This window comes from Pelmatolapia mariae, linkage group LG20, assembly GCF_036321145.2.
Source record: "Pelmatolapia mariae isolate MD_Pm_ZW linkage group LG20, Pm_UMD_F_2, whole genome shotgun sequence".
Taxonomy (NCBI): domain Eukaryota; kingdom Metazoa; phylum Chordata; class Actinopteri; order Cichliformes; family Cichlidae; genus Pelmatolapia; species Pelmatolapia mariae.
The window spans coordinates 12,001,831-12,014,817 of NC_086244.1; the positions used below are offsets into that span (position 1 = coordinate 12,001,831).

Genomic DNA, 12,987 nt, shown 5'->3' on the forward strand with positions numbered 1-12,987 from the left:
TCTCCAGTCTCTTGCAGGTTGAAACCAAGTGCTATTGACAACACCCATAGCCTGTAAAATTGCAGAGAGACCATCTGGGATACATCAGAGCCACTGCAAAAAGGTTGAGGTCCCGGGAAGCCCCGACACCAAGGAGGAAGCGCCTATGCCTGGTTGTTTCGGGGGTGAGGGTGGTAAGTGCAATTCTTGGGCCCCCGTGGGGTAAGCCCGCACTCCGCTCTCTATCCGATCAACTTTAGGCAGCCAGGTGTAGGTGTGAAGGGGAACCCTGGTGGTTACCTTGACTACAAGGCTCACCCTTACAGGACCCCAGCTGATGCCAACAGCAGCCGAGCCACGAGAAAGAAAGAGAAGATGGACGTATGACAACTTATACCTAATGGACATGACACAAGATCACATCCATCTATGGATGAAAAATGCCTGATACAGATATGTGTTTAACAAAACCACAGAGTTACGTCTGCTCGCACATGCCGAGCACATTAACACAACCATATATGGGAAACACCCTGGAACAGGTGCACTAATTCTGATCTCCGACCACCTTCAGAGTGACTTTTGTAAAGTGCACAACAACAACATCGTCATCCTGATCCAGGAAGAAACGCTCAACTTCAACAGTCAGACCACATGACTCAACCTGGGAAACCGATGTACCTGAAGAATTCAAACTCTGGACAATTGGACAAAAGGTACTCAACTCACTCTTCCTGTGGGCAGGAGTTGGAAAACATGCTCTCAGAAGTGAGATACTGGACTATAGATTTGGCTTGTTTCTCAAAGCATCCTGCAAGGTCACCGAGGGAAAACATCAAGAAATAGCCGCTCTCAGAATTGCTGTAATGCATCATCGTGTAGCACTGCACATGATTTTGGCTGATAAAGGAGGATTGTGTTTTATTCAACACAAACGCCACATGCTGCACCTACGTACCAGATAATGTACATTCTTTAAACATGGCTTCAGATGCTATAGAGACTGTTGATTGTCGTTGGACTCTTCCTGATTTTATTTTGTTTTCTTTATTTGAGTTATTCCTTGTTTAAAAGTTGCAATCTCACAGATGATAAGTTTATCATTCACAGCATATGCAAATGTACTGGAATCATTGAAGATCATAAGGTTTCCTTTCCTATTGGTTTCATGAAGATGAAATGTAACTAATGATGTAGTAACTGAAAATGTGAAAAACAAGTAGTTACTCACTGATAAATTGTACATTTCATTTCTCTGATAAACAGGGCCGGATGTCAGAAGATAATTATGTTTTGATCAGTTACATGAAATGTATTCTTTATATTTATCAGTTAAGCATATTTATACACGACCTTTTGCCTAGAAACCTGTGTGCTAAACTTCTGCAGATACTAATCGCATCCTGTTGTTCTGAACATACAGATGTAGAAAAGGGGAAGTCCCGCTACTGAAGTGATGTTATCTATGTAACACACACACATACACACACACACAACACACACACACATACAGACAATCTTGTATAAATAAAGGTCGCAGACAGTCGCGGTTGGCAGGTCGTGCGTCCATGGCTGCCCTCGCGAGTAAAAATGGCACTGCAGTGTTTGTGTGTTTTCTAACTAAGACGTCTCAGCTGAAGAACGGCAGGGTGATTTAAAGAAATCCTCTGTCATTTAAATTGGTCCTTCGAGCCTAGAGATGGAAACACCAGACACGTTTCTGTGACTCCAATAAGGTCTGATTGCTGCATCCTGACGTCGTGGAAAAGCCAGAACTGAAGTCTGTCGACAGCCCTCTCCAGGTAGAGGTGAAAGCCCTGGGCGTAAATTCGTATCCAGGCCGGGCCTGGTCCACGACGTTGGGGTCCAGCCAGATGACCTGAACAACCAGCAAAAGACGACTGAGGGTGAGAAAACACTTTTTAGGTCTAACCCGCCGCAAGGGTTTGAAAAGAGAAGCGCATAGGTCTTATCCGCCGCAAGGATTAATAGCGCATTAGGCTGACCCACTGCACGGGTGCACAAAAGAGAAGCGCATAGGTCTTATCCGCCGCAAGGATTAATAGCGCATTAGGCTGACCCACTGCACGGGTGCACAAAAGAGAAGCGCATAGGTCTTATCCGCCGCAAGGATTAATAGCGCATTAGGCTGACCCACTGCACGGGTGCACAAAAGAGAAGCGCATAGGTCTTATCCGCCGCAAGGATTAATAGCGCATTAGGCTGACCCACTGCACGGGTGCACAAAAGAGTGATGCCGTCAGTGTGATGCTTCCAGTACAACAGCACCTCTGAGTGTGTGTGTTTGCCTCTCAGACTAACTCCACCCTGACATCAAGAAGATGGAGGAAGAGGATGGAGCAGGATCTGCAGCATCCAGCTGTGTGTCTGTGAGGAGTGACTGGTCCAAAGGAGAACCTCGACAGTTCAGTAATGAACCTGCAGCAACAATGTAAGAGAGCTGCTGACTCATTTATTCAGTGTAAATAATGATTTTTGATGCAATGGGAGAAGAAAAATGACAAAAACAGTTTTAAAAATAAGGATTAAAATATTACAAACTATATTTTTGAGTTTCCTGATGTAGTACAAAAATATACGAACATAACTGTATATAGGACAGATATTTTACGGTTCTTTTAGGCAGCACCAAAAAACAAAAAGACTATTTTTAAGCTGTCTGAGGTAGTGAGTCAACATGTCACACTGGGTCAAAGGTCAGGGAGTAAAAGTGTGTTTGAAAGGAGGTTTAAAAGCAGCGAGTGAAGGAGCCTGTCGAGGTAAATCGTTCCATAATTGATCAAATTCAGTTGGTGGACCTCTGTGTGAAATCAAGCATCTGGTTCACAGAGAGGATAACCCTCAAATGGGCTGTACAACATTATATAGTGAGACAAAAACAGAGACAGTAAGGAAAACACGTCTCTGCCTAGTCTTGAAAATCTAATCTTATCATCCATTGTTCTTCTAGGGCTTCTTCTTCTTGTGGCCTCAGCTAACTGCTAATATTTAAATGGCTAACATTAACATGTGTGCCAGCCAGGTTATTCAGTGTTGTGACAGTCAGCTGCTTCAGCTGCTGCTGGGATGGGCTGTGGCAAAGAGAACAGAGAAAATCAAAATCAGAGTTTTTCTCTGAATGAAAAGCAAGGAAACAACAATATATTCTACATGGTGAAACTGATGGTTTATGGTGTTTGGGCCTGTTTTTCTGTATTTATGCAGATAAAGTGTAAACTCAGATGAATTATACCATCAAATGTTAAAGGAAAATATCAGGATGAGTGTCTGTGAGCTGAGAAGGACGTGAAGCGAGCAGTTTATCCCAGAGCTGAAGCTGCTCTGTGTGCAGAGATGAGCTCAGATTCCTGCTGTGATTGATCAACAGTCACAGAAATGTAGACTTGTAGTTATTACTGCAGGATGGTCACAGCAGATACTGATAAACATGGATTATGAGGATGGATGATCAAGTTTCTCACTCTCTCCTTTAAATCTCAGTTTTCTTCTTCTTCACAGTTTATCTGTTAATTTATTCATGAATAACACTGAAAGAGTTTCTGTTATATTTCCCCTTGAACATCACCTTATTAGGGCGGCATTAGGAAATAGCCCCCCTCCAAAGAATGAATGAATGAATGATGATAATAATAAAATGATTAAAAGCAGAGCTCAGAGTGGTAGATGGTCAAACATGGATCCACGGGTGGTTCAACTGCATTTGGTGACGTGACTAAAGCAAATCTTTCAAATAATCCCACCATCAACGGGATGTTGTCTCCTTTACTACGGTTACTTTACTTGGTCACCGTGTGAATTTCTTTGAAATGAACCAAATTCTTTTATTTGTTGGTTGTTGCATATTTAAGCTCTACAGTCAGGAAAGGAGGAGATGAGGCCTCAACAATGTTGGGTTGTAGCTGTGGTTCAGGTTAGAGTGAGTGTCCATGGAATAAATGTAAGTCAGTGAACTGGAAACATGACTGTGTTCAAACTTTGTTTTCCTTTTTATAATGAGTCTAATCAAAGGTGTACAGAAGTATCTCCACTTTGACTTTTCTGTGTCACCATCAGAGCTTCTGCACAGTGTGGAGAAAGATCCAGAAGCAGAGCTGGACTGCAGACAGCCAGTCAGAGCAGCTGTGTACAAAGTAAGACTGAACATCTGTCTGCTGATGGACTCATTTCTGAAAACTGGACTTCTTGTGTTGTTCAGACATTGAAGAGTTTTCTTTCTCTTTAGTCTCATTGTTTTTCTTTCTTTCAGCAGATGTTGGTCTGCAGGAGGTTTTAGATGAACATAAGATCAGTCTGAGGAGGAGATGTGAACGTGTGACTGAAGGAAGTGATGAAACAGGAAGTAGAACCCTCCTCAACGGGATCTACACTGAGCTCTACATCACAGAGGGACAGAGTGAAGAGGTTCATACCCAACATGAGGTGAGGCAGCTGGAGACAGCTTCCAAGATGGACGCCCTCCATGACGCTCCAATCAGGTGCCAGGACATCTTTAAAGCCTTACCTGACCAACAGAGACCCATCAGAGTGGTTCTGACCAACGGCGTGGCTGGTGTTGGAAAAACCTTCTCAGTGCAGAAGTTCACTCTGGACTGGGCAGAGGGCTTGGAGAACCAACATGTCAGTGTGGTGGTTCTGCTTTCATTCAGGGAGCTGAACCTGATCAGAGATGAGCAGTACAGTCTTCTGGAGCTGCTCCATGTTTTCCATCCAACATTACAGAAGGTCACAGCAGAGAAGCTGGCTGTCTCTCAGCTTTTGTTCATCTTTGACGGCCTGGATGAAAGCAGACTTTCATTGGATTTCACCAACAGGAAGCTGCTGTCTGATGTCACACAGAAGTCATCAGTCAGCCAGCTGCTGACAAACCTCATCCAGGGGAATCTGCTTCCCTCGGCTCTCGTCTGGATAACTTCCCGACCTGCAGCAGCCAATCAGATCCCTCCTACATGTGTTGACAGGCTAACAGAAGTACGAGGCTTCACTGACGCCCAGAAGGAGGAGTACTTCAGGAGGAGATTCAGTGATGAAGAGCTGTCCAGCAGAATCATCTCCCACATGAAGACATCCAGGAGCCTCCACATCATGTGTAGTATCCCAGTCTTCTGCTGGATCACTGCTACAGTTCTGGAGCACATGTTGACTACAGAGCAGAGAGGAGAGCTGCCCAAGACCCTGACTGACATGTACTCACACTTCCTGCTGGTTCAGACAAAGAGGAAGAAGAACAAGTACCATGAGGGACATGAGACGAGTCCACAGGAGCTGACGGAGGCTGACAGGGAAGTTCTTCTGAAGCTGGGGAGGCTGGCGTTTGAACATCTGGAGAAAGGAAACATCATGTTCTACCAAGAAGACCTGGAGCAGTGTGGTCTGGATGTGACAGAGGCCTCGGTGTACTCAGGAGTTTGTACAGAGATCTTCAAAAGAGAGTGTGTGATCTTCCAGAAACCAGTCTACTGCTTTGTTCATCTGAGCATTCAGGAGTTTCTGGCTGCTGTCTACATGTTCCACTGTCACACCAACAGGAAGACAGAGGTGCTGAAGAACTTTTTGGGAGAAAATTACTACGAGTCCTCTCTAAATCATTTCCTGAACCGAGCCATGGAGAAATCCCTCCGGAGTAAAAATGGCCACCTGGACCTGTTTGTTCGCTTCCTTCATGGCCTCTGTCTGGAGTCCAACCAGAGACTCTTAGTAGGTCTGCTGGGTCAGACAGAGAACGGTCCAGGAACCATCCAGAGAGTCATCAACAACCTGAAGAAGATGAACAGATATGAAATCTCTCCTGACAGAAGCATCAACATCTTCCACTGTCTGATGGAGATGAACCACCTCTCAGTACATCAGGAGATCCAAGATTTCCTGAAGTCAGAGAACAGATCAGAGAAGGAACTCTCTGAGATCCAGTGCTCAGCTCTGGCCTTCATGCTGCAGATGTCAGAGGAGGTTCTGGATGAGTTGGACCTGCAGAAGTACAACACATCAGAGCATGGACGACAGAGACTGATTCCAGCTGTGAGGAACTGCAGAAAGGCTGGGTGAGTCCAGATGTGATCATTAACATCATTGATCAGTGTAGGTTAGTAGTTTAATTTTGAAAATAAAATCAGATTGTAACCACAAAGTGTTTGTGTCCGTACGCTGCAACCTTCCACACCATCCTTTATTGTACAGACTCAGCAGCAGCTCCATGGATCCCAAATCCAAGAGTGGAGAACAGATTTGAAGTGTGTCACATCCATGCAGTCACAGCTGTTTCCACCATGTTTCCACTGATATTAATACTGTTCAATGACACGTTTCATATCAGTGAATATGTTCTTTAGGACGTCCACTGACATGTTTAAGTGTCCTGCTGGAAATCACTCAAATCATCCATGAAATCCATGAAAAATCCTTTTAGTGTTTCTAACTTCACCCTCTGTCCTCTCTCTCTCTCCATCCTCCTCACTGCTTCTTTCACTGATAATCACACAAACATCGTATTCAGCTACAAAATAACACAATAATATCATCTGATGATCATTATTATAAGAGCAGGATCCATATTTGATATCAGAGTAACACACTGCTTGGTTATGTGCAGTCATCATCAGTGACTGTGGGTCAAACAGAAGCTCTCTGATTGGTTGCTGACCTTGGTCACCTGTCCACTCTCACCTGTTTGTGTTTGCTCTCTCTTTGCTGTCTCCATCCTCTCTCTCCTTTCTCTCCCTCTCTGTCTTTGTACCGTCACTCAGGTCCAATGGAAACAGTGACATTTACAAACCAATCAAAGACAAACTGATCCATGTCAGCTTATAACAATATTCAAAGTGAATACAGCTGCTGCTGGACACAGACAGGTAACATCATTTTGACTTGCTGTCACCTGGATCTGGACTCATAAACACTGAAGCCCTGAACAGGAATACAAATCATTTTCTGCCAACTAGCGACACACCAGCAGATAATGGCTCAGAAAGCTAAAATGAGCCAATCATTTCTGTGTTTAGTTCCCCTGAAATCAGATCTGATATCAGCAGCTCTGAGTTCATTCATCATTATTGTCCAGTGATGAGATTTCTGCTCCGTTTGGTAACAGTCAGCAGGTTTTTCCTGCGTGTGGACGTGAACAGTCGTACCTGACAGCAGCAGGTAGCAAACAGAGATCATCTTTCCAGCTGGAACTCTTCACTGAGCTGAACTCATTCAAAATGTTCTGGAGTCAAAACAGGAAACAGTCCAAATGTGTGTCTTCACTCTGACTCTGGATCAGATCTCAGTGACAGACTGTGGACATTATGGAAGCCTAAATGTGACACCGTCTTCCTCCTTCATCTGCAGATTAAAGCCAAACAAAGATTCTCATTAAAAGTCTGCAGGTCTGAGAGAGACTCAATCGTTGTGTCATGTCAAACACAGTAAGAGGAGCTGAAGCACAGATGTGAAGAGCAGATTCATCAGATTATGACCTCACTCTGTTTTGTCTTCATATACATTCAGTCTGTGTTTATAATGCAGATTTTCTGCTTTTATAATAACAAATTTGATATTTTCTATCATCACAGACTGACTCGGTGTGGACTGTCAGAGTCTCACTGTGAAGTTGTGACCTCAGCTCTGAAGTCCAACCCCTCCCATCTGACAGAGCTGGACATGAGTTGGAACAACCTGCAGGATTCAGGGATGAAGCTTCTGTGTGCTGGACTGGAGAGTCCAAACTGTCAGCTGGAGACTCTGAGGTGAGTTCACTGACTGCGGCTGTTGTTGTTTTTCTATATTTCAGGTCTTTGATTGATGTTTGAAACTTTCTTTAGTTCCTAAATGTTCAGGATGTGTCTGAAGACAAATGTGAAGAAGTTTGAGTGCTTTCAGAAATGTTGTGTCTTTCCAAACGACTGAACAACAGTTTTTCCTTTTGGCTCCAAACAGAAGTGACAGACTTGAGCAGGATTCATTTAAAGGCCGACAGAAGTGGAGTGGTGACGGGGAGATGTTTGACAGGACAGTGTTTCAGCCTCCACAGGTTCATGTTGTGCTCCATCAGTCAGTGAAGATGAAGTCAGTGCTGATGAGGCTGTAGAGTGTGTGAGGGATGTGAATGAGGATGATGAAGATCTGATGATAGCAGATAAAAACAGGCTGCAGAGACTTTGAGCCATACAGGGCACACAGTGTGTACAGAACAGCTGAAATCATTCTGGAGGCCTCACTGGAATATGGAAGCATCACAGCACAGCTTCACTAAAGTCTCTGATATGAGATGAGAAATGAAGCAGCCAGAGCTTTTTCATGAGTGGAAATCCACGGTGACTGTGAGCTGCTGCTACAGCCTCCAGATTAGCCAGCAGCTCATCCTGCTCAACATTTTCTCACCAACTTTAATGGAAGTGTGATGTTTTCAGCTGGAGTGATGGTCAGGGTGGCCTCTCTCTCCTCTTCTTCTCCTCTTCCTCTTTCATTTGTAAAGCCACTTCTGCTGCTTTCATTCATTTGAAGTCCTGTAGCTGAGTTTGGGAGAGACTAACAGCCTCGGCAGCAGAGGGGAGAAAGGCTGTAACACCACCACTTTACTCTGTTCTACCTGTCACATCATTTTATCAGGAAACAAATGTGCTCATGTTTTTACTATGTTTGGCTTGAAGAGCTAAACTGTAAGAAGATCACATGGTGCTTTTTTATTATTGTGTTGTTTTGTTTCCTGTCTCTTGGATGGAGCCCAGCTGTGCGTGGCCCCTGGGCCTGTGGTCAGAGTGTGTGCTGGATAATCCGGCCCAGGATGAGGCCAAACTGACATGGGATGAAATGTCTGTCACATAATTGAGCTTAGTGTAGTTTCATTTCTGCACAATTTAAAAACAACCCAAGCTTTGTTCTGTCTTTTCTATGTTATACTGTAGACTTTCTTTGATACTGTGTCCAAAAGGAGCAGCTTTTACTTTGAAGGGGAGCCGTCTCTGTTTCCTCTTCAGGTTGGATGATGGAAGCAAATGAGTGTGTGATGTTCTTTCAGTGTTGCACTTTGTAGACGCTCCCTGAGCACTGGTCTCACAGCCAGCTGCACATAGAGACCAGTGTTGTTAGTCCAGGTCAGAAGATGACTTGTTGGAATGAAAATGAGCTTGTAGTTTGTCTGCTTTAATCATGTGACTGGAAAAAGGTGTTGGACTTCAAATATGTCCATTTCTTTCACACTTCACCTTTAAAAGTGAAGCCTTGTGGTTCCTGGAAGGAAAAACACGACTTTTTCAAGTCTTTGTCCTGTTTTTATGATAAATGTACGACTTTAATGTGAAACATTCAGAGTTTTTTCTCTTGTTGTGTTTGCTTGAAGCTGCTTCCTGTTGGCTTCAGCTGTTTGGAGTTTCCATTTTCTAAACTTCTACATTCTGAACCTTCTTCAGCTCTGAACAGATGATGAAACACTGAATGATTTCAAGCTCACACTTTGTCTAATAAACTTACATCTTTCATTCTTTATACAGATTGTGGGACTGTGGTTTGTCAAAGATCAGCTGTGATTATCTGGCAGCAGCACTGAAGTCCAACCCCTCCCATCTGAGAGAGCTGGACCTGAGTAACAACTACAAGCTGCAGGATTCAGGAGTGAAGCATCTGTGTGGTTTCCTGGAGAGTCCAGGATGTGGACTTGAAGCTCTGAGGTCAGTCAGCATGTTTTAGTTGTGCTGAGATGAATATGATGTGAAAGTTGTGCTGACACTAAACTGCAGACATCAGGCTGATATTATACTGATCCACACTGAGGATCTTCATGGTAAAGTCTGTTTTCTTCTTCTCTGGTTTAGTCCATTGACTGCAGCAGAACAATGTTCACATTTCAAACAGTGAGACTCAACGTATGGCCCGCGGCCCACACGCGGCCTGCCCACCTTTCCTGATTCAGAGAGAGGGGACCCTGATTAACTGTGTAGTGTTCTTCCTCACAGTTCTAAGTATCAGACACAACAATGAATAATCCACAGCTGACTGTCTTTAGCAGGTCAAAGGTCACGGCACACAGCAGACAGTGGGAAATATTCTAATTCTGATCATTTATCAGCAGATATCCATATGTATAAAAACAAACACTGTGAGACTTGATCAGAGGTGTGATCATCACAGCAGAGGCCTTTGTGTCAAAGTCACTGAGGATCAAACAGAAACACATGAAGCAGATTTTCCTCTTCTGGCTTTTTATAGCAGAAAACCTTCAAAATATTCTGCAGTCGATCAAAAACTGAAGCAAACCATGAATCAACATGTGAACATGAGCTGATGCTGCTGAAGTGAAGCAAAGTTACAGAGGTTTGATTACAGACACAGCTGAGAGTTTGTAATCTGTCATCATTTTAAAAGGTTTCAATTTCTTCAGTATTGAACAGCAGAAATGAGGCTTTGTTTTCGGAGGCCGACAGCAGTGAACACAACAGCAGACTGGTGCGTAATAAGCAGTGAATAATGCAGAAAACAGATTTTTGAAGGTAAACTGTTCTTGAAGTACACTGAGAGAGAGAGAGCTGTGCAGGAAGTAAAGGTCAAAGTCAGAGAGAATTCATGACCATGTTCATCAAACGTAAAGCGTAGTTTGGATCTTCTTTTGCTGCTGGTTCACTCAGTTTTGGTTGGAGACAGATGAAACCTGCAGCTTCAGGATCTGTGAGCTGTCCACTTTCAGCCCCGACGGCGTGTCCGTGTACGTGCCGTCGAGTGAACGATCCACGCTCTGTGTTTCCATCTTTGTGTGTTTAGCTGCTCTCATTTACTGTTTTATCTGTTTGCTTGTTGTTGAAATACTTTTGGGAGCTTTAACCTGAGATTCTGGCAAAATACATTTATATTAAAAATCCATTCAGGACTGAATGAATCAACATCGCTTTATTCAAATTAAAACCATTTAAATAGGAAAATCCATTTTTTTACAGCCGCCTCTAATGCTGGGTAATGTCAGCTGGTCCATGTGCAGCTGGCTGTGAGGCTCAGGGAGCGTCTACAAAGTGCAACACTGAAAGAACATCATCCATAAATATTGAGGAATAACTGGACTCTCATACAGCGAGACTCAAATGCCTTTAAACATCAGCTTATCCTGCTGATCCAAGTCCAACACTGAGTTTGTAAAAACATGTTTGTCAGTCATTTTGTTTGGTTTCTGAGGAAAATGATTCAATAACTTGCTGCTAATACACAACATTTCATCATATTTCCTCATAACCCTGTTTTGTCTGACCATTTGATCCCATTTGAATTTGCAATAAAGGATCCACAGAGTTTGGTGACAATAATGACAGTAGATGTTTTTGTGAAAGTGCTGGAAGCAAATGAGTGTGTGATGTTCTTTCAGTGTTGCACTTTGTAGACGCTCCCTGAGCACTGGTCTCACAGCCAGCTGCACATAGAGACCAGTGTTGTTAGTCCAGGTCAGAAGATGACTTGTTGGAATGAAAATGAGCTTGTAGTTTGTCTGCTTTAATAATGTGACTGGAAAAAGGTGTTGGACTTCAAATATGTCCATTTCTTTCACACTTCACCTTTAAAAGTGAAGCCTTGTGGTTCCTGGAAGGAAAAACACGACTTTTTCAAGTCTTTGTCCTGTTTTTATGATAAATGTACGACTTTAATGTGAAACATTCAGAGTTTTTTCTCTTGTTGTGTTTGTTTGAAGCTGCTTCCTGTTGGCTTCAGCTGTTTGGAGTTTCCATTTTCTAAACTTCTACATTCTGAACCTTCTTCAGCTCTGAACAGATGATGAAACACTGAATGATTTCAAGCTCACACTTTGTCTAATAAACTTACATCTTTCATTCTTTATACAGATTGAGCGACTGTGGTTTGTCAAAGATCAGCTGTGATTATCTGGCAGCAGCACTGAAGTCCAACCCCTCCCACCTGAGAGAGCTGGACCTGAGAGGAAACAACCTGAAGGATCCAGATGTGAAGCAGCTGTCTGATCTTCAGCAGAGTCCAGACTACAGACTGGAGACTCTGTGGTCAGTAGAGTGATGGAGTGAGTGGGTGGTGCTGTCAGCAGTATTGTACTAAACACAGTCAGTATGAAACAAAGATCCAGTTTTTCCTGTAAAGCTGCAGCTTCTCAGTGAAGCTGTGAGAGGAGAATGGTGACAGGCTTCAGGATTGGACAAAAACACTTCCTGTTTCTGACCTTTATGGTCACCATAGTAATGGCTGACACGCTCTGATCAAACGCTGTCAACAGCCAATCAGCTCTCTGAACAAAGCAGCACGCAGACCAATGACTGCATTCATTTCCAAGTTTAAAGCAGTGAAGAACACAGTCTGTAGGTGAGGAAGAATTTAGTGAGAGCAGATGTTTGGATGGAATTCCTCCAGTTAACAGCTGGAACCGTCCATCTGGATTGTTGGGCTTGTTGTTGGGGTTCCTACAGAGCTCAGAGTGGACACACCAAGGTTCTTCTAATGAATGAAAGTCCAAACTCAAACTAGGAGGGAAAAACATTTTCATCAACTTCAATAAAAATCCAAAGATTAGAAAAAGTGAAGCAACAATGAGTCCTAGTACAGTCCCAGCACTGAAGTCCCTGCTGCTCTTTATACTGGATGTGCTGCATCACTGACTGACAGCTGATGAAGAGTCTCTGGAAACACTCGTTTATCTCCTCTGCTCTTCCTCCTTCTCTCTGCAGGCGGAGCTGATGGTAAACAGGACGGTGTGTGTGCTGAGAGAGGAGCAGCTGTGTCCTGATGATCCAGAGAGGTTGAAGCAGCAGCAGCTTGTGTGTAGAGACGCTCTGACTGGGCCATGTTACTGGGAGGTGGAGAGGAGAGCTTCATCCAGCAGTGACTGACAGAGGAATGAAGTGCAGATGACTGTCAGTGCTGCAGAGTGAACTGCTCTGAGAACAGCTCCACTGTCAGACACAATGTAGAGTCCAGCATCATCCCTGTGTGTCCCTCTGGATCTGACAGAGGATCATCAGTGTATCTGGACTGCTCTGCTGCTGCTCTGTCCTTCTACAGCAGGGGTGT

At 43.8% G+C, this 12,987-nt stretch overlaps 1 protein-coding gene across 4 annotated transcripts in view; it reads left to right on the top strand.

Moving 5' to 3' along the window:
* LOC134619391 (NACHT, LRR and PYD domains-containing protein 3-like) overlaps positions 1–12,976 on the top strand; it is a 374,947-nt gene extending 361,971 nt beyond the window's left edge. For 2 of the 4 annotated variants that reach the window (XM_063465212.1, XM_063465213.1), the window contains exons 8-10: positions 9,468–9,644; positions 11,796–11,969; positions 12,645–12,976. In XM_063465212.1, coding sequence (XP_063321282.1) covers positions 9,468–9,644; positions 11,796–11,969; positions 12,645–12,654 — 361 coding nt within the window. In that variant the 3' untranslated portion in view covers positions 12,655–12,976. Of the gene's footprint in view, positions 1–2,281; positions 2,432–4,053; positions 4,131–4,246; positions 6,039–7,550; positions 7,725–9,467; positions 9,645–11,795; positions 11,970–12,644 lie in introns of those variants that run through there. The other 2 variants (XM_063465215.1, XM_063465216.1) reach the window with 2 other exon arrangements.
* Positions 12,977–12,987: the final 11 nt, after the last annotated feature.